Source organism: Haemaphysalis longicornis, unplaced genomic scaffold (genome assembly GCF_048455015.1).
Source record: "Haemaphysalis longicornis isolate Haplotype H1 unplaced genomic scaffold, Haemaphysalis longicornis Haplotype H1 scaffold_26, whole genome shotgun sequence".
Taxonomy (NCBI): Eukaryota; Metazoa; Arthropoda; class Arachnida; order Ixodida; family Ixodidae; genus Haemaphysalis; species Haemaphysalis longicornis.
Window position 1 is genome coordinate 3,659,560 of NW_027526319.1, and position 21,561 is coordinate 3,681,120.

Sequence of the window (21,561 nt, forward strand, 5' to 3'; positions counted from 1 at the left end):
AATCACGGCGCCCCTCCTCTCAACGTCACAGCCTTAGTTGGTGCGGCCGCCGCAAACCGCGCATGGTAGTTTTTCTTCTTTCGCGCTTTGTAAAATAATTACCGATTTGTCAACCGGATAAACGATGAAAAGTGTGCTAATTTGAGCCAGTCTACGCAGTGCAAGCAAAAACGGGAGCTTGACAAATTCACTTCAGTGTCCCTTTAAATTAAAGAAACTATTCGATTTGCTTATTTGCACCTGGAATACTGGAATAGATCTTCAGTGTAATAAGGTCCTGGCTGCGTGTACTTTATATGCCAAGGTTCGCGGCAATAAAACGACAAGTATAACCGCAGTGCCTGTTGCATAAGTTTTACCTAAATACATAGGTTATAATTCTCAAGTTTATGTATCAAGCATTGTCCCTGGAAAGCGGTCAAAGAAGAAATTTCTATGCACTGTCTCCTTAATCACTATTATTCAGGATGATAGCAGCGGCTTTATCGGCTATCATCATTGTAGGCGCGTTTAGGTTACCAGACACAATTTTCGGCATTACTGACGCGTCGACGACTCGCAGAGCTTCGAGGCCGCGAACCCTGCAATATAGAAAAGGAGACATTGGTGAGGCACGGAGCGGAAAAATAAACGAGAACCGTCAGCAGGGAAACATCCACAGACAAATAAAAATTTATAAAAATTGAAAAAATGATGAGCCATGTACACCCTACATTTCCAGACAACTGCAGATTTGGCGAAAGTGTCACCTTTATAAAGCGTAAATAGAGATAATTATTCGTGCAGAATTCTAAAAACGACAAGAATAGAATAAAAATAAAATTTTCAAATACTGATCTTACAAAATCAAAATTAAACATCTTATACATCTCCCCCAAAAACTGAATACTACACAAAAATGGGCAAAAGAACGTCGGAAATACCCATAGAACAAGCGTAAACCGACTGACTCTGCCATCTTGTATGCTCTGGAAAAACATAATTAGCGAAGTAAACACACTTCAACCCTATAATTGAAGAAATTTCCTTCATTTGGAGAAATAAAGCAAAAGAAAGCCTAAAAAATGAACTATTCTAATGTGTTTCGCTAGTCATCGTCATTTTTTGCGCTAAAGCACTCGCAGTGCAGAGAAGCGCCACAAGTATGCAACGCATTAGGAGACAATTCTCCAAATTTCTGCCGATTGTTTTTTTTTTTTTTTTGGTAACGCATTGTCTTCGGAACGGAACTCCCATTTCAGTTTCAGCTGGAACACAAGCTTGCCTCGTGTTCACGCTTAACCAGTTATCCAGGCACAAGAGTCAATGCAATTTTAACAAGAAAGTGTTTTATTCCGGGGTACACAAACACTTGAGTGAGCTCATATTCATCACGGAAGTGACGCCAGTACAACGAAGCAAGCGGCCGGTAACGAGTGGGTGGACCCTGCACACAGGGTGTTCTTGCGGGGTAGCAACCTTTAGAACAAAAGAGTACGTATACGTAGGGTTCGTTTTCGAGTTTTATATTTTAACCCGAAAGTGCTTTTTTCCGGGACACACCAAGATTTCACTGACGTCATACCCATCACGGAAATCACGCCAGTATACCTTTGCCGAGGCGACCTGCCAGCAGGACGTCCCTCGTCAATTACACCCACAAGACAGCCACCGACCCGGAAATTATGCTCAGCTGTAGATTTTGCTGGATATTTCACTTTCGTGATTTACCGATTCCTATGACCGAGGAATCAACCACAATTCTTTACTAAGTTAAGTCAACGTACCCGCAACAGGGGCTCACCTTAGCTCATGGTCAACAACAGCGCGCTCGTCCGAGCCCATGGGACACGTGCAGCAGGGGTGCCACGTGGTGTGCGATAGGTGCCGGACCAAGCACTCGATGTAAGGGTCACTCCAAATGGGACCCGCGGAAGCGCACTCTTGCAGTGGTATATCCCACAGCTCAACTCCTAGTGCTCTCAGTGCACGGCTCTCGATGAGTTTAATGGTCAGCTTTACACCTATTTGAGGGATGCATTAAGCCAGGAGCAAGACGGGAATTTTTATGGTGACACATTTTGCAATGAAACGTACAATAGCGGCACATGCCGGTTAAGCACGAAGGTGGTACCGTAATCGTATCATATCGTAGCATATACGGCCGCGGCGGCCGCTTTTCTGATGGAGGCGAAAAGCAAAAACGCCTGTGTGTACGAGATTTCGGCGCACGATAAAGATCCCCAGGTGGTCAAAATTAATCCGGAGCCCTCCACTACGGCGCGCCTCATCGCCTGCGTTGCGTCGGCGCGTTAAACCCCACAATCAATCAATCAATCGTAGCATATAAAATCGGAAGGGCTCACCTATCAGAAATATTTACGAATTACCTAAACTTGGAGTAATTACATCTAGTTAGAATAGGTAATGACAACGGACCCAAAGCTTGCGCTTGCAAAAAAAAACGTCCCGTAAAGGACAGTAGGATCATTTTGTTTGTTATTTGGTCTAAGTTCACCTAAAAGAAGAGGCATGTTGGAATGAAAGAGCTAGTCAATAACCACACTTTTAAGAACCGGAGAAAACCTATACAACCAGGTACACTTTATCTTGTCGCCTAACTATTAGCATTCCGAGAAATATGGCACGTGATTCGCTTCCTTGCAAGGGAAGCCACTTTTTGTGAGCATCATTATCGTATGAAACTGAGACGGTTTTTTACCTAAGATTAAGTGTATGGCCACGAAATCCAGGCTTACACTGTATGCATCAATTCTTTAGTGTTGGAACAGCACCTGAAAACAGTGTCGATTAAAGTGCCCCACTGCAAAACCCCAAAGAAGCCAGTGAGGAGTGTTCCTTCGCAACTACAGCCATCGAGGAGCACGTCTTCCCCCTGGTTCCTTCCGCGACGTGCTGGTGATGCCACAACCGGCAATACGGCACCGACTAACTGGAACTTATATGCGCAATGTCTTTGCTTGACTGAGGGACTGGGGTCCTTCTATACCTCTAGACACGCCCATTGTAGCTTGGTCTTCAGGATACCGCATATAGGTGACCAACTTGCACGCTAGTACTAATTAGTCGTTTAGAGAGAAAGCTAATAATCGCGCACAATCTTCGCGTAATTTTTTTCGCGGGATCGTTACAGCACATCTACTTATGAGGAGACCCGGCCATTGATTATGAGGAGTTGTTCCGTGCCAGTAGCTTGTAGAAGCAGTTTGCAAAAGTGCAGGGAAAATCTACCAATGGCAGTTCCCAGGTAAACAGAGGATTTTAAATGTGCATTTAGGTGCTCTTCATTCTGAGCTACGCATATGGCTTCATCTGTTTCAAAGGTATCTCCCAGAATATTCAGCTGCAATGATATCGTATCACGTACCTTGAAAGATTTCTGGCCCAAAGTTTCCTTTTTTTAATCGTTTATTAAATGCCAACTGCATAGCTATGTTAAAAGTTATTTTCAAATGTTGAGAGCACAGTATATTTCTGACGACGACAAAATCAAGGCCGTCAGTTAGGTCCTCCATTGCTTCAAGCCCGGAGGGCTTGTATATGATATGCAAAAAGTTGCAGATGACCCCCACGTTTAGTTCTTAAGATATGTTACGCGATACTGTTACTTCAGCGTCAAATGAGGGTTTTGTAACGGAGTTCATGAATTTACCATTTATAGTTTCCAAAGGCTGAAGTCCGGTGACGAACGCTCGACTAGCTGTAGCAGTTTTTCATTCCCGCTAGATAGGAAAGGCTGAGGCAACGTAGACTTTTTCGTTTAGGATGTGGGCGTGATAGGCTGCGGCAGTGTGGTGTTGGGCAGTTTGAGCGAGAAGGTGACAGTGTCAGTGTCGAAAATTTCATTTTCCAGCGTCGTGCTCATGCAGAAGGTCACGTTTCGTAAAACACGCACAAACACCCCGACAGAAAGAAACAGAGGGAGGGAGACTTCTTTTGAGCAAGTCGTAGTGAAAGTTTGGACAAAAGGGGGAAGAGATTCTAGACCTTACGGATGGAACCCGAACTCCAGGCCTTAAAAAGAGCAGTCGCTGATCTTGGGTTGAGATGATGATCAGGCAGCATTGTTGACAAAGGGAGGAACCGCCAAGACCCCTTCGATGATTCCTTAATTGCTGTGAACTCCTGATGATGATAGTGGGGCACGAGAGGGACATTGCTACTTCTTTCACACCATCCTCCCCCGCGCGACACGGAATGAGCAGAGTCCACACCCAAAAATTGTTTAGTCCATGGATAGTTTCTTTCAAGTCCATGCAAGCCAAAAGAATTGGACACCTCGCGCCTTTCATCTCCACCGGTGGTACCCATGTCTTGGCGTTGGTGGACCCAAGCCCCGAGCCACTGCGGCCCCCAGATGCAGCCTTGCGGGGAGACTTGTTGAGCTCCTTTTCTCTGTCTTGATTGCACCTATTTCTTGCTGTGTCCATCTCACGCCATTTTCTCAGTGGTGGCCTGGTGCATATGGGACATTTTGGAAGTGGGCTTCCCTTCCCAGGAGATTATTCGCGTTGAATTGGGCTAATACAGCTCTCTGTTTTGACACGCGGCGCACTGTACGCCCTTTTACTGAAAACTAACTGTGCCCACGGATATTCTTCCCTTCCGCAAACGTTTGTTTGCGGCGCCGAATTTTTGGGAATGGTGGTAAATTATCATCCAACCCAGCTTTCAGCTCCTCTGTCTTCAGACGTTTCCCTTTAGCAGTGTTCACTTTGCTGGGCTTGCACCATTTATGTTCGTGAACCATACGTGTTAACTCTGGAGGACAAAGTAAGTCGCGCCTTAACAAACATTTCTTTCTGGCTTCGACGGGCGAATCGTTCCAAATCAGCTTGGGTTCTTCAGCCTTGCACATTTCTTCTCTGGTCACTTGAGGGGATTGAAGACTGCAATGTTCCTCGGGTGTCACATGTGATGAAATGTTGTCTAGGGTCGAGGCGTTGCTTATGCCATTCACTTGCGCTTGTTCAACCGTCGCAGGAATTCTTGCCCCTCGATCTCATTCTTTATTGTCAGCGGTAACCTCGATGTATTTCTTCTCTTCTCAATAAGACATGAAATGACCGGTTTCAAGCGTCGTTGCACCTTAAAAATTCATGTTTGTTTTCATCGTAACTTGGCCTTTGCAATTTACTGCTCCGTTTGCTTGATTCGTGTCTGAAGTATAGCTATTTTCAAAGCATTCTTCCGTATTTTGACGGTGTACTTTCAGTGATGCGTAGCTTTGACCTCTGTAGGATGCGATTAGGTTTTGTCGGGCTCTCTGTGCTACGACCATTTTAAACTCAGCCCGGGCCTTTGCCATGCAAACTAATTCATCCAACATGTGTGCATCTTCAACCTCGGCTTCCAGTTCATCAATTTCCACGGTGTCCTGAACTTCTCGGTTGATCACTTTCAGTGCGTCACGATATTCAATCAAATTACGAAGAAGTTCTTTAAACTTACTTATTGGTGGTCTTTCCATTGGGAGGAGGTCTTCATCGTTCCCGATGATGGACGTGAAAGATTTCCGGACGATGCGCCGCCTTTCGAGTAGGGCCTCCATATTCCGGTACAGCGTCGCAAATCTCGTAGGGGCTGGTCACAGGGCTCAGAGGGCATAGGTTGCCGTTGTCTCCGCACAGTTGACTCAGAGAATTGGCAGCACGGGGTCAAAGATGTCTTCCGGTATGAGGGAATCGGTGGCCTTGATCTCGGTGGCCAGTGTGGGTGCGACTTACTTGCTGTATACGTCCAAGTATGCGCCAAAGGCCACCGGCACACCTTCCAGCATCTTGGCTATCCGCCTGGTGCGGTTAGTCTTGACGATGCGGCGGATAGAGGTGGGTTGATATAGGTGGAGTCTTTATGTTGTAGATGTTAAGACGTTTTACAGGTGGATTATTTGCTGTTTGATATGGCCAGGTTGCGTGGAAGACACTTACAGATTTGTATAAAAAGCAGGACACTGACCAATGTTGCAACAAAGTTGACGTCCACAACGGAATGATGCCTAAGCAGCAGGTAACTAAGTAGCCTTGAGCGCATGACGTAAATTTTGTTGCAACATTGGTAAGTGTCCTGCGTTTTATACAAATGCCTTTACATGACCAGGCGGTATTCCGTCGAACTCCCGACTACATATTAAGCACAGTTCTAAGTTAATGTGGGACGACTGCTACCAAACATCTTCGCCAGTCTAGATTTCTAGATATTAATGCGTAGCACTCTGTACCGAGTACCACCACAACCAGTACCGTGTAACGCCCTGCATTCGCACAAAAATGCAGATATTGCGGAAGTTCCACGTGTAATCGCTATAATAGTATAAAGGGAGAAAACTTGTCGCAAAAAACGTCTGAAAAAAATTGAAAATAAGAAGAATAAAAAAATGGCGGAAAATGAAACAACATACCGACGCCCTGCATTTCCAGAATAATCGTGATTCCACAAAAAGTACACCTGTAATCGCTATAATAGCGTAAATGCAGATAATTTGTCGAACGAAATTTTAAAAAACTAAATAAAATAAGACAATTACAAAATAATTAAGAAACTGGCACAACATGCAACGCCCTGCATTTTCAGAATAATGCATAAGTTAGGAAAGTTTCAGCTGTAATTGTTCATACTGGATCATTATGGCGCACATGCACATATTTTACTTGATATTCATTCTAGCGTTTAAAAAGACTATACCGACTATTTTACAGGCTACGGCTTTAAATTTTTATTTCACTGCGCGACAAGATACCCCCGCGGGGATTCCACTCGCTAATCAATCATGCTCTGTGCAACCTAAAAGCACGGCCTATATCTCGTGTCGTTGAAAGCGACATAGCTGATCATGACCGCATTTTTATCGCCCTCAAATCCTACGCCTCTCGTTGCGAAGTTTCTTATTTCGCGTAAGTTTTTAATGAACCAAATTTTGTTGAAAAAATCGGCGATACCGATTGGTCCTTTATCAAAGCAATCCTCGATCCTGTGGAGGGCGTTACTTCCGTCTACTCGACCTTTTTGAAAGCAGTTGCGATGAGCACCACGAGTGTGAAATATAAAAGAAAATATGAATTTTTTTTTTCTGAGAGACTGGCGTTAATCCTTTGCCCCTGTTTTAGTGGGGTCATTCAATGTTGGTTTCGGCATCAGTGTGGTGGACAACACGCCGGGGTGGCTCAGTGGTAAGGACATTGCGCTAATGAGCCCAAAGTCGCGGGTTCGATTTCCTGCCGCGGCAGCCACAAAACAGAAATGCCCATGCGTAAAGATTTCGTCGCACGTTAAAGATCTCCAGGGAGTGTAAATTATTACGGATCCCAGGTGTAGCTTCGGCACGTGATTTACCGGAAATGGGTACTTTTTTTCTCTACCGGTGGAAGGATGCTCTGGTGTGATGGCGTCAGTTGCGGGCCCGGCTGGGGAACTCGTCCTTCCAGTATGCTATCACCCACTAGGCGGTGGACAAAATTCACTGCGCAGGCGCGGCACTTGCTGAAAATGCGTTATTGTTTCTTCTCCGCTGTAGTATCATTGTCCTCATTTACACATTTCAGTTGCCCCTGCGCCATATTACAGATTCAGGCAAGCCCTCGAATCTCACTGCCTCAGTCGTAGCTTCTGGGAGGCAGCGGTGACTTATTTCCGTGGACGCTTGATAAGCACGGCTGATATCGGACGGCTAGCAGCCATGGGAAATCGAAAAATAGACCTAATAACGCTATCGCGTTAATAACAATTACAGTCAAACCTCGATATATCGAACACGGGTACATCGAATTATTGCCTATATCGAACAGTTTCTATATCACGCGGGAAATCACAAGTATTTTTAATTTTTTATTTCGAACTGGGACGATCATGAAATGGGTATATCGAATTCCGCCACCCCAGACTGCCCAGGCCGCTCGCGCTCTGTTGACAGGCGGCGGGCTATCCCGCAGTACCCTCGAGGATAGCGGTGTCGCGATGGGGGGCGTTCCCGACTGCTGCGCATCGGTTGCACCGAAGCTGAATTAGACGGTGCAAAAGAAGAATGCGAGCTTGAAAAAACCTGGGCCAGCTGGAGCGCTTTGTTGGGGCTGAGCCACGAAGCATGTGCATTGATGACTTAGTTGGTGGTGACGACAGCACAGGTACGACGCGCAGTTGACGGGTGCGGAGATCCTAGTGGAGATCCTAGCGGAGGTTCCTACTGGGCGCCCAAAGGAAGGCGCTCCTGAGATTGTACCTGCAAGCGCTGATAGTGCCCCGCTCCCGACTTCGACCGAGGCTTCAGCGGTTGTGGCCCTACTGCACCGCTACTGCAGCGCTATAAAAGGCACCGGCATGTCGCTTGTGGAAAGTTTGGACTACGTTGAGGAAGTCGTGTATAACACTCCAGGCTACCCTGCTGCAGTACTTTAAGCCAAAAGAATAAATACTTTCAAGCACCAAGTGAGTATTTACTGCACAATTCGTTCATTTATTATTTGTACCAGTTTATGTCATACACGTTTTCTACGTAATTATATATATCGAATTCGGGTTATATCGAACTATTTCGCCGGCACCGCGCTGTTCGATGTATCGAGGTTTCACTGTAGTTGGTTTCAAAGGCACGAACGCATTCGGTATACAGGCAAATTCACTGTAGTCGTCTTCGCTGTACTGACGTTCACAGTACTTAGGAAATCTGGAACATACAAAATTAAGAAGATAGGAATCTCGTCAGGCCATATAGCATGCTTCGTTGTACAGGATATTTCGTAGCAGAAACGCTCGCAGTACCGGCGTTTAATTATTGATTTACCGCTTGACATTCCTCGGCTGGGTCACTACTTAAGTGGGTCAGTACAAAACGTTTTTTTCTATCATGTGGAACGTCGTTTCCGTCGAGAGTGGCGCCTTAGTGATTGGTTCACCCAAAAGCGGTTGCTACCTGAATCCGTCTGCGATCGTAGGTAGGGCGATGTCACTGCGCGCATAGCGGTGCCTGCCAATTGGCCCCACGAATCACTGCAGATACGTCAGAGACATCCGGCTACGTTTCCTTCTTTTCCTTTAAACGGTGGGACATCAGTCGATGTTCATTTTGTGCCTACTTCTGCCTTTGGTGTCAAGTCAGTGGCACAATTCGGATAAAATTTCAAAAATCTTCTACACTCCGCAGATGGTTGAATGTTTCAGACAAGGTATTCCTCGATCAAAGGGTGAAACGTACAAAAATATTACTCAGTAAACACGTCTCAGTAACTTCTAAATCCGTGTCCTCTTCTGGCGTGGAAGAACGCTGAGAGCGGAGCCCTTATGAAATAAGCACTCACATCACGTATAAAGTTTTGGCATCTGAACTGTTGAAGCGTGGGTGATTCGTAAAAGATGTCTACATCAGCGTATTCAACGTGGGAGAGTTCCTTACTTGTTGCGCCAATAGGGTGGGGTGACCGATGGCGGATGCTTCAAAGGCGCAATCTATCGATAGCAATCACGGCTTGGAATCACTTTGTGCAAGTGGTGGCCGCTCTAACTAGCTGCGTGTACAAATACTCATGGCATGACCTTTCGGGGTGTTTTAACTTTTTTTCTGCATGATTACCTACCTTCGTGAAGAGTTTCATTTTCGCGGGAATTAATCAGGTAAAACAAGATGTGTCTGCTCCTACTCATAGATCCTGCCAGAATGGCATGGTGCGTGGAAGGTAAACACGTCGAATTGCACTGGCGCCGTCCACCAAGACACCGTTGTCATAGCGGTTGTCTTGTGACTTCAGCCCGGGGCCGTGTGGGTGAAACCCGAAGGGATGCGAATAAGAGCGGTTGTGATAAATATTTGCATGCGATCGGCAGTTCTATAATTACCACCCAATACGCTCCGAGAGTAGAGAAGAAAGGGCTACGAAAACAGTTTTCTGTGGTTATGCTTTGTCTAGAAAGAGAGTGTTGAAATATGTGACCATGGCCCAATGAATGTATTGCCTCGTGCTAAACAAAAAACTCCGGAGGAAGTGCACCACAGAATTGGCCCAGAACATCCCGCTATTTGGTCGACATATGCTGACGGAGCACTTAGGTCGTCCGTTCAGCTTCAAGAGCAACAACCTCATTAAACCATAGTTTGGAATCTATGAAGGAGAACCAATGTATTCGTGCTGTTATTTACACAGTAAACATCGAACAAGTAAAAGGTTATAACCGTTTTTCGCCTATATAAACTCATGCTTTAGTGGTAACTGCGACAGCGTTTGAGCCGCTAAGCCTCGGCTGTGGTCACGGGCGCATGGTTTCACAGGCAACAAAGAGGATAAGAAAAAATGTTAGAATAATAGCACAAACCTTCCACAGCCGTGGCAATGTCTTCGGGATGTGATTGGTAGTTGGGTTCGATTAGGGGGTGCTCAAATGGGTCTCTGGACTTTATCTTGATGTATCCTCTCGACTTGGGCCGGTTCAAAACTGGCCCAGCTTGGAAGCCAAAACGCCCTCGATGGGGCATATAGTACTGCATATAAACCTGAGAGCAAAAAATATGCAGTCACGGTTGAGCTTTTGCATTTCAGGGTGGCAATACGTATTCAGAATAAAATTACCACTACAGCAATAAATTCATTCAGTAAAATTTATTCATTTATTGATTCCGTCATGTATTCATTTATTCACTGCTTCATTCATTTATGTTTTAATATATTCATTATTTGAGTGATTGTTTGAATCATCCGTCCATTCATTCATTCATTCATTCATTCTCTTTATTTGTACGCCCCCCCCCCCCCCCGGAAAGCGCGTGGCCTGGAATGATGGCGTCAAGAAATAAATAAAACTACGAATAAAATATATTCAAAAGTGTGTATACAGTTGACTACATTTTCTTGATTCTTACGCAAGTAAAATTTGTCTTTCATGGCTTCCACACTACATTTGAATTGTTCAAACCTAACTGTGTTGCAGAATAAAAAAAGTAATTCATTGACGGCTTAAGAGAAATTACCTGAAATTACCATGTACGTTTTCAGTGACGGCATCCAAAAAGGGAAATCTAGCAGCTCATTTCAACAGGCTTCATGCCAGTGTCAAATACGAAGGGCAAGAGAAGCGCAATTCAGTTTTAAAATTCTGGCCGCAGATTGTTTTTTTTTTTTACGTTTGGTTGTTGCAAACTGATACGTGAAAAAAAAAAAAAAAACGCCTCAAAGCAGTGAGGCCCATTCTATATGGGGTTAATATACCGGCGAATTCGATGATGCGAACACGCTAGTGTGGCAAAATCTCGAATTTTCGTCGCTGCGGCAAATTGTTGATCGATTAATTGATTGATTAATTTATTGTAGGGTTTAACGCGCCGAAGGAACGCACGCGATGAGGCGCGCGGTTTTGGAGGGCTCTGGATTAGTTTTTCCACCAGGGCATCATAAATGTGCGCCGAAATCTCCAACAGACGGGCGTTCTTTCCTTTTCGCTGGCGGAAAATTGTCGATCAGAGCCACAAGCTTTACCAAGGGGGAGTTCGAACGTTCAAACATTTGGCAATTTTCCGCCACAGCGAAAACAGAGAGCTTTGCCGCAGAACCAGCGGCGCCGCAGCACAACATTCGAGGTTAATTTGTACCATGTAGGGTGGGCTTAACAGAAGCACTCAAGCAAATCCTACGTCATAAACTTTACCCAACCATACAAGTGTGGTTCGCTTCATTAAAAGGCGAGGTACGAGTTTATTACGGAGTTTTTTCTGAGTAAAAAGGTTGAAGATAAAAATCTTACGTCTGGGCGCAGTCCCATGTTCATTTCATAGTACTCCGTAAATATTGTTGACGGGGCTACAGTCTGCAATGCAATCTCTACGTCAGGATACTCCAGGGACGCGTTGACATTTGAGGTGCTAAGAAATGCGAGGACTTCGAAAGATGCGGGAATGGAGTACGGGCCTGTGCAAAAAAAGAGACAAAAAAACCTACGGTATTTAAATCCTGAACAAACTCATTATTGGAGTAGATAGCGTCAACCATAGCAGTAAATAAATAAAACATATTGCCCGTGTTAGACTAGGCTAAGTACTGGGGAGCAAAACATTACCGCCGTTTTACGCGGTTAAACTCAGTTTGTTGAGCGAGAGCTGGCTTTTTGCTCCGACAGCACCATGCGCACAAGCAAAACGCACCGATTATTCTCGCCGCAGTCGGCTTTGTATAAGCGCGAAGGAGCAATGAACCCGACTGTAGGCAGTGCCTCCTTATTTAATTTTCCCATCCACCGCGCACTTAGCCCTTCATGTGCGTATTTAGCCTTTCTGCACCGCTACCGTCGAAACGAATGATGGATAAGACACTTTCACTTCGTAGGCAAGCGTAGCAAGAGTTCTTGCTCAGGTACCGCCGGCTTCCTCTGCTCTTCCGAATATAGCCTGTGGATGTATCGCTAGGTTTATAACTCTCACCCTCATAGATAAACATTATGATGTGCGGCAGATAGGGTATTCTGGAACAACAATCACCGCTATATGGTGTACACGTTTCATCAGCGGCTGACTGTGCAGGTCTGAAGTTTCGTCACAGAAAGTAACAAAAAAATCTTGACGCAGTAGCAAAAACTCAATAGTCGCTGTTTTGCTTCTTTTCCGCCAAACTACGATACCAATGACCACCTGACCACGGTGCGTCCGTGTCCTAACTAGAGGCTGCTACGTTCCTCACCGAACCAATGCTGTAAAAACCTTGGGTATTATGGAATATTTATTCGTAAATCGTCGCTATCCCAGAGCATTCATTTCCGTTCCCTCGCTAAGATTAATCCTAGCCCGCTCTGCACGCCTTCATCCGGCCTTACAAGACCGTGTAGCGGCGTGTCGCACGCCCTTCAAAATCTGTGCCAACCGGCTTTGCGTTCTCATTGTCTCACTTGTAGCGCATACTTGCTTTACCATCCTAATTCGCTGCTGATCCTTTTTATCCACCGTTATTTGAGTATTTGATTTTTATTTCTTGGCAAAACCAAGGGGAGGCTGAGACTAAAGGCGGACGTGGGCTGACAGGGGCCTCAGCCACCCGATCTACAGCGTATATAAGAGTTCAGGCTCCCTCCTTCAAATTCTATCTCGTTTTTGCGGCTACTAGGCTTTGCGTTGCGTCACACTTCATATTTGAAAGCGTAGGTACCATAACGCGACGCGTCAAGCAACACGACGACGCGCGAGTCACGCATATGGAGTGCTTAGGGTACCTCAATGCCAACGCCGCCGCTTTGAGGTGCACATCGAACCACCCTGGCAGTGCTGCGAGCGGAACGTTACCACGGCCAATTCCACTGCCGGTCCTCGACACGGCTTCACTTCCCCTTGCGTACAGATGTTCTCACGCAATGACGTCACGTTCTCTTTCCCCGCGCCCACGCAGCCCTTATGGTTCGTCATGCCGCTCTTGCTCCACCTTTCGACGGATCGACTTTATGCTACATGTGGGGCATCTGTTGCTCAGTCAATAAGGTGACACTCAGCTTTTTTGGTTCACCGATTGGAGCCAGTAATACTCAGTCGGAGTATTGTATTGGTAGCTTCTAGTGACTTGAAACAGAACAATGACGCATTCTACTGGCCCAGGCAAACAACCTTGGAAACTTTTCTCACAAGCCCCTTGGGAAACATCGAGTTTCTTTTCCTTTGAATCCATTCACCACCCCCTCATATGCTCGTATTCATAAGATATTTTGGGTGCGCATAAAACTCAGCCCCACACTTGTGGAGAACCTGACGACTAGAGTCAAATTGGATGCCGAGCAACTCCCCACCCTAAAGCTGAGACACCAGAGACGCCGCTTGTTCTCTTGGAATGAGACACCGCTCCCACGTCATAGAGCACAAATTCTTCAAGTTTTTCAAGAGCGCCCTTTCCGCATATTTTTCCAACGCGTTTTTCTAAGCCGCTAAATTGTGAGACTGGGCACTTCGCACGTTGGACTGATCCTCACACTTTACATCCTAGCTGCTTACCGGCCACCCAAAATGCCACAAGTGTGTTCGCACGGTTAAGGTATTATGCTCCACGAAGTCAGTATTGAATGTGGCTGCACAAGTGCGCACTACGCCCTTTTTTGGGGAATTTATCCTGAGTGGACAATACTACCCATTTTAGGGATTCTTCCCTGCGACCTCTCGCGTTATTTCGTTTAAACTACCACACACAACCTCTCTTCCCATCTGCCAAGGAGAATGAAGACATATAACAGAATCTACAAAACGCATGGGTGATTACGTTCCGGTAGGTAACCGGAAACAGTCCTTCAGCTTTGATTAGGGACCCCCATTCCGTTGTATGGATGCAAGGTACTACGTGTCTTGCAAGAAAGTTTGAGGAGCAGCTACCAAACTAAAAAAAAAACTGATAGACGCATAGTAGTCGGAATTACACAAACCACATTGGAATACCATTCGCGGCAACGGCCGGATGCCAACGTGCCTTTTCAAATCGAAAGTCCAAGCCAGATCGAGTAGAGCTTACAGAGATTAGGGGCTCTGAAAAAGGACTACAACGCCTAAGATATTGCTTCTTATGCTCAACACCTACATGATGAAATAGCCTCAGTGTCTAAAGGATCAGCCAATACCGCCTGTCAGGTGATCCACACCACAAAACCACAGATGTAAGAATTATAAAAACTCTCACTCTTAAAGCGAAGCATCGACGCTTTGTCCTTTCGGTTTAGAACACAAAAGCAAAGTTCTTCAGCCTCCATCTGCCACTAGAACGGTGAGATGTGACACACGACAATGTGGGCCAATTTTGCCTCACACCGTGTTGCCAAGGTGGGTAGCTAAATCCCTGCGAGGATCCGGCTCTTCCCTTGAGAAAAAGGGCAGTGCTGACCGTGTGTTACCAGATATTCTACAAATCTGTAAAGCTCCGTCTTCTGCGTTAATGAAAACGCTTCGTGCCGAGTGCAATAACAAACATTTTATGTTGGCATCACTGAGCCACCAGCTTGTGGAGGCTGACATCTCATCCTACCTATGTTGGATATAATTCATCCCTGACGTGCTGCTTAATCTTCTTGCATATTTGGCCTGTTCCTGGTAATTATTATATTTCTTGCACAGATTAGCAGTAACAGCGGACTTTGTTTTGCTCTATGTAGAATGGTGCAAAATACGTTACAAATTAAGCCCCCGCAACTTCGTCAATTACCATCAGTGCGGCCTCTCCTAGCTACCAGCGCTGTCACCTCAGCTACTCAAGCGCGGCTGAGTGCGAATATAAAGACAATCGAGAATGCCTCATGTCACAGTAAGAAACATTTATTTGGGAATAAACTTAGAAAGGTTTTTGGGACACTTTTGAAGAGCGATGATGCATATGTAAATATTACAACTTTTGGTTTGTACATTTCAAAACAGCATTACCTTTTGCAACTGTTTGCTGTAAATCATCCGAAAAAAATTCGCCAACAAACCAATGACTTTGCCCTTCTCGCTTAATCCACGTCTGAAATATACTGTGTAAAAGATGAGAACTACACGTAAAGCGCGCTAAATAGGTTTCTTCAGATTCTGAGCAAATTACAGTGATTAGAAGGAAACACAATTACTCCGGTATGCGATGAGCGGTAGTTTTTGTAATCTTTAGATACCAGTGGACACACCAATTTGAAATTGCAAACAGATACCACGTATCAACAGCAAGTAACGGTGATGCTTACCTGATTTTGAGAGCATGTAGTCAGTCAAAGGGCTGATTTGGACAATGTTAATTCCAGCATCTTCCGTCATGGTACCAGCAACCCCCTCAATGTGAAGGTGATCCTGTAGATTTTCTCCTACCGGAAGATCAGCTATGACTGGAATCTGTATAAAACATAATATTCATTTAAAAAATCTTTTGAGGAAAGGGGCAGCAAAAGTGGCAGTACATTACGGCAAACGCTATTAGCTAGCGTAATATGGGCTAGGGACAACACGTGTGCTCACCTAGTTTGTTGTCGAGACATAGCAGGCTGCTGTTTGCAGAAGTGTGTCGCAGGTATGTATAATGCTAGCATAACGTATAAACATTTCTGTCGAGTTATTTTGCAGCTGCACTGGCGTTGGTCCAGCGGTAGGAAATTGGTCTGCTTTATCTGCACCACGAGGAACGTGCGGCAGCTGTACAGCTAGCCATGCCCCATATACTGTTCTCGCCAACAAACTCAAAGGATGAGAGAAATCTTAGGTTCGTGCTCTACTCATGATTAAAATAGGAATTTTTCCTCTGAGAATATCTTTATTACACAGCAAAAAGCTGTGGCTCTCCAATATTTCTATGCTAGTTCAATAGAGCGATGAAGCGCAAATCATTTAATCGTGACGTGGCGGCAGGACGAATGACAAGAACCATTGTTGAATGCGAAGCGCTATATTATAAGATATCGGCCATCGCAGCCCCCAGCAACGTCACGCACCAGAAATCCTACCCAGTATGGTTGCACCTGTGGGATGTAGCCTGCTCTGGTATACGGCAATCTTTTACCTTGCCGTGCGAGGTTTCACTCGCAACTTGTGCGTTACTTCTGTCAATGTGTATATTACTTGAGAAACACTGAATAATCTAAAGGAGCGTTGAACGTGGAGCTTCCATCAACAAAACCTTGTGAAGTTTTGCACGATTGGTGCTCCTATTTCTAATCAGCACTCTTGACAAAACGAAATTTTTCTCTACAGCCATTTGAATAACTCCTATATCATGGGAAAATTATTGCGCACAAAGAGACGGAAACATTTTATGTTCACTGAGCCCTGTCCTGAGAACGGTCAGTGTACCGCTATTCCATCATGAACTAGGTGTGAATCAATAACAATTGTATGGGCTAAAGCTCACCGCAAGTTGCTCCAAGTGTGTCTTGGGGCCCACTCCAGACAGCTGGAGCAGCTGAGTTGACCCAATGGTGCCTGCTGAAAGGATTACTTCGCGTGAAGCATGCACTTCCTCCGTGAGGCCCTCTTTGCGAAAGCGCACTCCGATTGCTCGCTTTCCCCGGAACAGCACCTGAGAGAGCCAAGTACAAGCGCATCAACATTCTGAACTTAGTAACTCGATTGATTTGATCGATTGAAGGGTTTAACCCGCGGACGCAACGAAAGCGATGAGGCGCGCCGGAGTGGAGGGCTCCGGATTAATACTGACCACGTGGGGATCTTTAACGTGCGCCGAAATCTTGTACACGCGGCTGTTTTTTGAGCTTAGTAAATTAGGCATTGTAATCGCCTGCCCATTCATTAGTGCACATGAAAACCACCTCTACTTCTGTCTCTGTTGTTATAGGTGAGGTGTTTCCTCAATATATATCGAGAATTGCAAGTTCGCGTTCCAGCCTAGCAAACCTGCGCGCAAAAAAAGTGCGCGACTGTGCTGCGCCGATTGCATACAAAGTATGGTTGGTGACTGAACAATTAACTTTGAGATTAATCGAAATAGTGCTTTATTCGGGATTAATTTTTACCCGGTTAATCGGTTAATCTGATGTAAGCAAAATATAGCGGCACTGTCATGTGTAAATCATGAGCAAGCGTGCCTAGAATTGTATTCGTGTTCACATAGCATGCCTTACGTCACAAGAGAAAATGGTTCAAAAATGGCTATACATGAAAGCGATTAAATTCGCTGGCTTATAGCTTCACAAAGACTGGGAAATAATTACTTTTAATGCAAATTCTTTATATCACGGTAAAAAAAAAGGCCAGACGACGCTCCCATAGCTTACCGTTGTCTAGACTCTCAGCTAAGTAAACCACAATAAGTCGCAGCCCCTAGCAATAGCGGCCAGTGGTGGTGTTATGGTTTTATTAATAGTGGCAACAACGAACGCAGTAATGACCGTTTCGCCCGCATCAGCGCTGTGAAGATAGTCTGCGTACTCCCTCTGGAATGCCTGGGAACCGGCCGAGAAGCGTATATATAAATAGTATTTATTTTTATGACGAATAGTATAAATATTATTTATTATTGTGACGAATAAAAGATTTTATTTTTGTCATTTTTCTTCTTCAACGTACGGAGCCGAGTAATGAATCAATTAACCGATTAAAGACGGCCAATTATTGAGGTTTAATCTTTTAGTCTACCACCATCCGCAATACAATACACCTAATGCTGACCTACTGACGCCACCAGCGTATATTCGAGCCAGCACGGGAAGGAATTGTGGGTTAGAGAATACGCGTACCTTTAAGTGACACTGAATTTAATAGTTTGGACAGCTTTCCATTTCTTGTCTCCCTGTTCCGATTTGTGAATTACGCCTCCGGACGTAGCAGTTGGGCCAATCAATACGCAGCATACCAATAACTACCCGTGACACTGATCAGCACCAAGCGCATTCTTGTGAATTCGTATCGGCTTTTCATTTGTGCAAACGCCAACGTACCCACGCTGGTTAAACACACTGGTATCATACCTGCTTGCTTGAATCCCATCTAATACTTTTTAGTATGGAGATTATGTAAAGCTTCGTACACCTTTTCCGAATTTGGCTGTTCGAGAAGAAGCTTTTTTGCGTGAAGCTTTGTCAATCCACACGCCAAAATTCTTCAAAATGGTATGATATTTTGTGCTAGCGACACCGCCGGAACCCATTTTTGTGACGGCATCATTATTTTGTTTTTCAGAATTGTTTCCACGGATGCTATTCGTCTGAGGGAAGAGATATAGGCGGAATGGCTGACGAATCCTCCGACCCACAATAACAGGCTATTTTTGGCACTTACAGCTCTACAGGTTCGAACGTCTTAAACGGCTGTGGCTGTTTCACAAGAATGGAAGCACTGCCCCGTTAAACGTGGATCAGAGGCCAAAAACAGACATCAAGTATCACAACCCGCCCCGGCCAATGCCGGTGACGAGATGCCTAGTTATCATAGAGTTATGTCTTTCTGCCACTGCTCGGGCACCTGAGCAACACAAACTCGCGACAAAAAATTTCCTTCATCGTGCGCCTAGCGTTCGTGCCAGCTGGTGGCTGCTGTACGTGACAGGTAACCCGGGATTACAATGTTATGCTTACTCAAAGCTCGGTATCGCGGTGCAGGAAAACAGCGCGTTTAAAAGCACAGTCGTGCCCACAGCTGCGTGCATTCTCACCAAGCTTAATCGGGAGAACATAAGTCCATGGCCCCGACATAAAGAATGAAGCTAGAATGGCGGCAGACAGGGCAAGCCGCCATTCTTTCCCCGCTATTTTATAGCTCGCTATTCTGCTGCAATAGCAGTAGAATATAGCGTACTCTAAAAGACGACCGATTTCATAAGTGAGGTTCAAAGGCTCGCTAAACAGTGCGGTAATATCCCCAAAATGTAAGAAAGCCAAATAGAAAAACGAAATCCGATGCATGGAGTTGCCGAGCACAAGCAGTTTGTTATCTCTAAAGCCTGTCGTGACGAAAACATGTCATCATCATCATCACCAGCCTATCTACGCCCACTGCAGGGCAAAGGCCTCTCCCAGTAATCTCCAATTATCCCGGTACTGTGCTAACGACGACCACTTTGTACCCGCTAATTTCTTGATCTCATCAGACCAGCTGACTTTATGCCGCACCCTACAACGCTTGCCTTCTCTAGGGATCCACTTAATGACCAACGGTTATCTTCCTTTCGCATTGCATGCCCTGCCGACACCTATTTCTTCTTAATTTCTTCCGATATGTCCTTAACCCGTGTTTGTTTTCGGGCGCACCCCGCTCTCTTTTTGTCCCTTAATGTTACACCTATAGTCATCCGTTCCATTGCGCGCCAAGTCGTCCTCAAGTTAAGTTTAAACCTCCTAATGAGCCTACGAGTTTCTGATCCACGTAAGAGAAGTCAAAAAAAGGGTAAATATGTAAGGGAGAATAACGCAGACTTTGAATCTGGAGGAGACACGAATTAGAGGGAGGGGGGTCTGCACCAGGCGAAGGCAGCGGGATGGCTCGAGGGAAAGATAAAGTTCCTTTCAAGTGCTTGTGAAATACTTGTGTGACTTCTCTGGTGTACACGTGGCAAGGAGTTGGGAGAGCTGTGTGCGGGGGAAAAGAGTGGTGGCGCGTTAATTGTTCAGCAATGTAAGGGATATTTCTTTCTTTCACTACAGCCACGCCATGATTTGCAAACACTACCAAATTTGAAATGTGCTTGAAAATCTTGAATGTTCACGTGAATAAGTGAAATAACGAAAGCGCGTTACGCCGCTTGCCTTAGTAACGTGGCTGTTAAGGGAAATGTGCAAGTTTTTCCTCCCTAGGATCGGCGTGATGAAGGCTTTCGCCGCACTGTACCGCTCCCCATTGGGTGCGTTGGTTTGCAGTCGAGAACAGCCTGCAAAAAAAGGACCATATTTAGCTGGGTTCTGCAGCTGGACTTTTCCGTTCTAACCTAGAGGTTAAAAACTCAAAGTTTGCAGTTGCACGAAAATAATTGATAACTGTGCCTCTCTTCGTAAAATTGACGTGCAAGTAGATAGGCAGAGCAACAGGTGCCCGACTACTTTATTCTTTGTTGTCCTTGAGGATTTTTTAGATCCGTTTATTCCGGTTTTTATCATTTTATTTCACCTCGCCACAAACTCGCGAGAATAAAAGTTTCTTACGCAGTGAAAATCAGGTGCCCTTTAAGAGACGAGAAAAGCTTGCTTTACAGCTTGAAACTTCGGTAATAGCTTTTTTATTCTCCTTTTGCATTTAGAACAAGCTGAGAATACACATGGGGCATAAAATTTCAATCGTTAATTGGGAATATCAGAGATAGGAGGGCGCCTAGGTGTATTTTGGCAAAATGAATACAGCTACTTGTAATGAAGAAAGGTTTTATTAATATGTCATAACGAAGAATACATTTCGACTATAGTCTAACCTGGGTCTAAATGCGTTAACACGACAGCCGTCACTCTTAAACGACGCGGCACAGAGGAAAGAATGCATGCACTCCTCGATTCGGGAGACCCGTTCAGGTGCGGGTTGTGGAAAAAACGGGGCGTGCCCCCTCTTGAACCTCGGACCATGCCCAAAATGATGCACAAAGCGAAGCGCACACTGTCGTGTCGCTTTGTGCGTCGTTTTGGAAAAGATTTTGTTGTAGCGCTGTTCAATTCGAAAGTAATAATTTTCAGTTGTTTTATAGTGCAAGCGTTTATATTTTCTAGAGAATGAACTTGCCACAGTTATATCACGAATTTTCCTTTGCTTTCAAGTAAGGCAAATCAACGATCACTCTGTAGCGACCCCAGAGGCACCATCACTAAAAAACGAACAGACCCCTACTTTTTTAGAAGAACATTGACGGCAGAAGTCTATGACTTAGTGAAAGGGTGAATAATGTATTGCTTTTGCATTTGAGAAACTGTCCTCAGGTCTTTCGTTCGGATTCACAAAATACAGCGAGCATTGGCGAGTGCTGTACGAAGTGTCTGTTCCTATACGGTGTTCATTCTCAGATGTGCGCCCTTAAGTCGTCGAGAAGCAGCCAATAGGTGATTTGTACTTTTCCAGTAGAGCGAGTAAAGGCTGTCCTTAAGTCGTCGAGAAGCAGCCAATAGGTGACTTGTAGTTTTCCAGTAGAGCGAGTAAAGGCTGTCCTTAAGTCGTCGAGAAGCAGCCAATAGGTGATTTGT

At 45.2% G+C, this 21,561-nt stretch overlaps 1 protein-coding gene across 1 annotated transcript in view; it reads right to left on the minus strand.

The window, feature by feature from the left end:
• Positions 1-448: 448 nt before the first annotated feature.
• Positions 449-21,561, minus strand: part of LOC144172831 (glucose dehydrogenase [FAD, quinone]-like) — a 61,736-nt gene continuing 40,623 nt past the window's right edge. The window contains exons 5-11 of the mRNA XM_077701455.1: positions 20,149-20,270; positions 16,800-16,967; positions 15,646-15,790; positions 11,722-11,885; positions 10,300-10,477; positions 1,784-2,003; positions 449-581 (exon numbers count right to left, since the gene is read on the minus strand). Coding sequence (XP_077557581.1) covers positions 449-581; positions 1,784-2,003; positions 10,300-10,477; positions 11,722-11,885; positions 15,646-15,790; positions 16,800-16,967; positions 20,149-20,270 — 1,130 coding nt within the window. The remainder of the gene's footprint in view (positions 582-1,783; positions 2,004-10,299; positions 10,478-11,721; positions 11,886-15,645; positions 15,791-16,799; positions 16,968-20,148; positions 20,271-21,561) is intronic.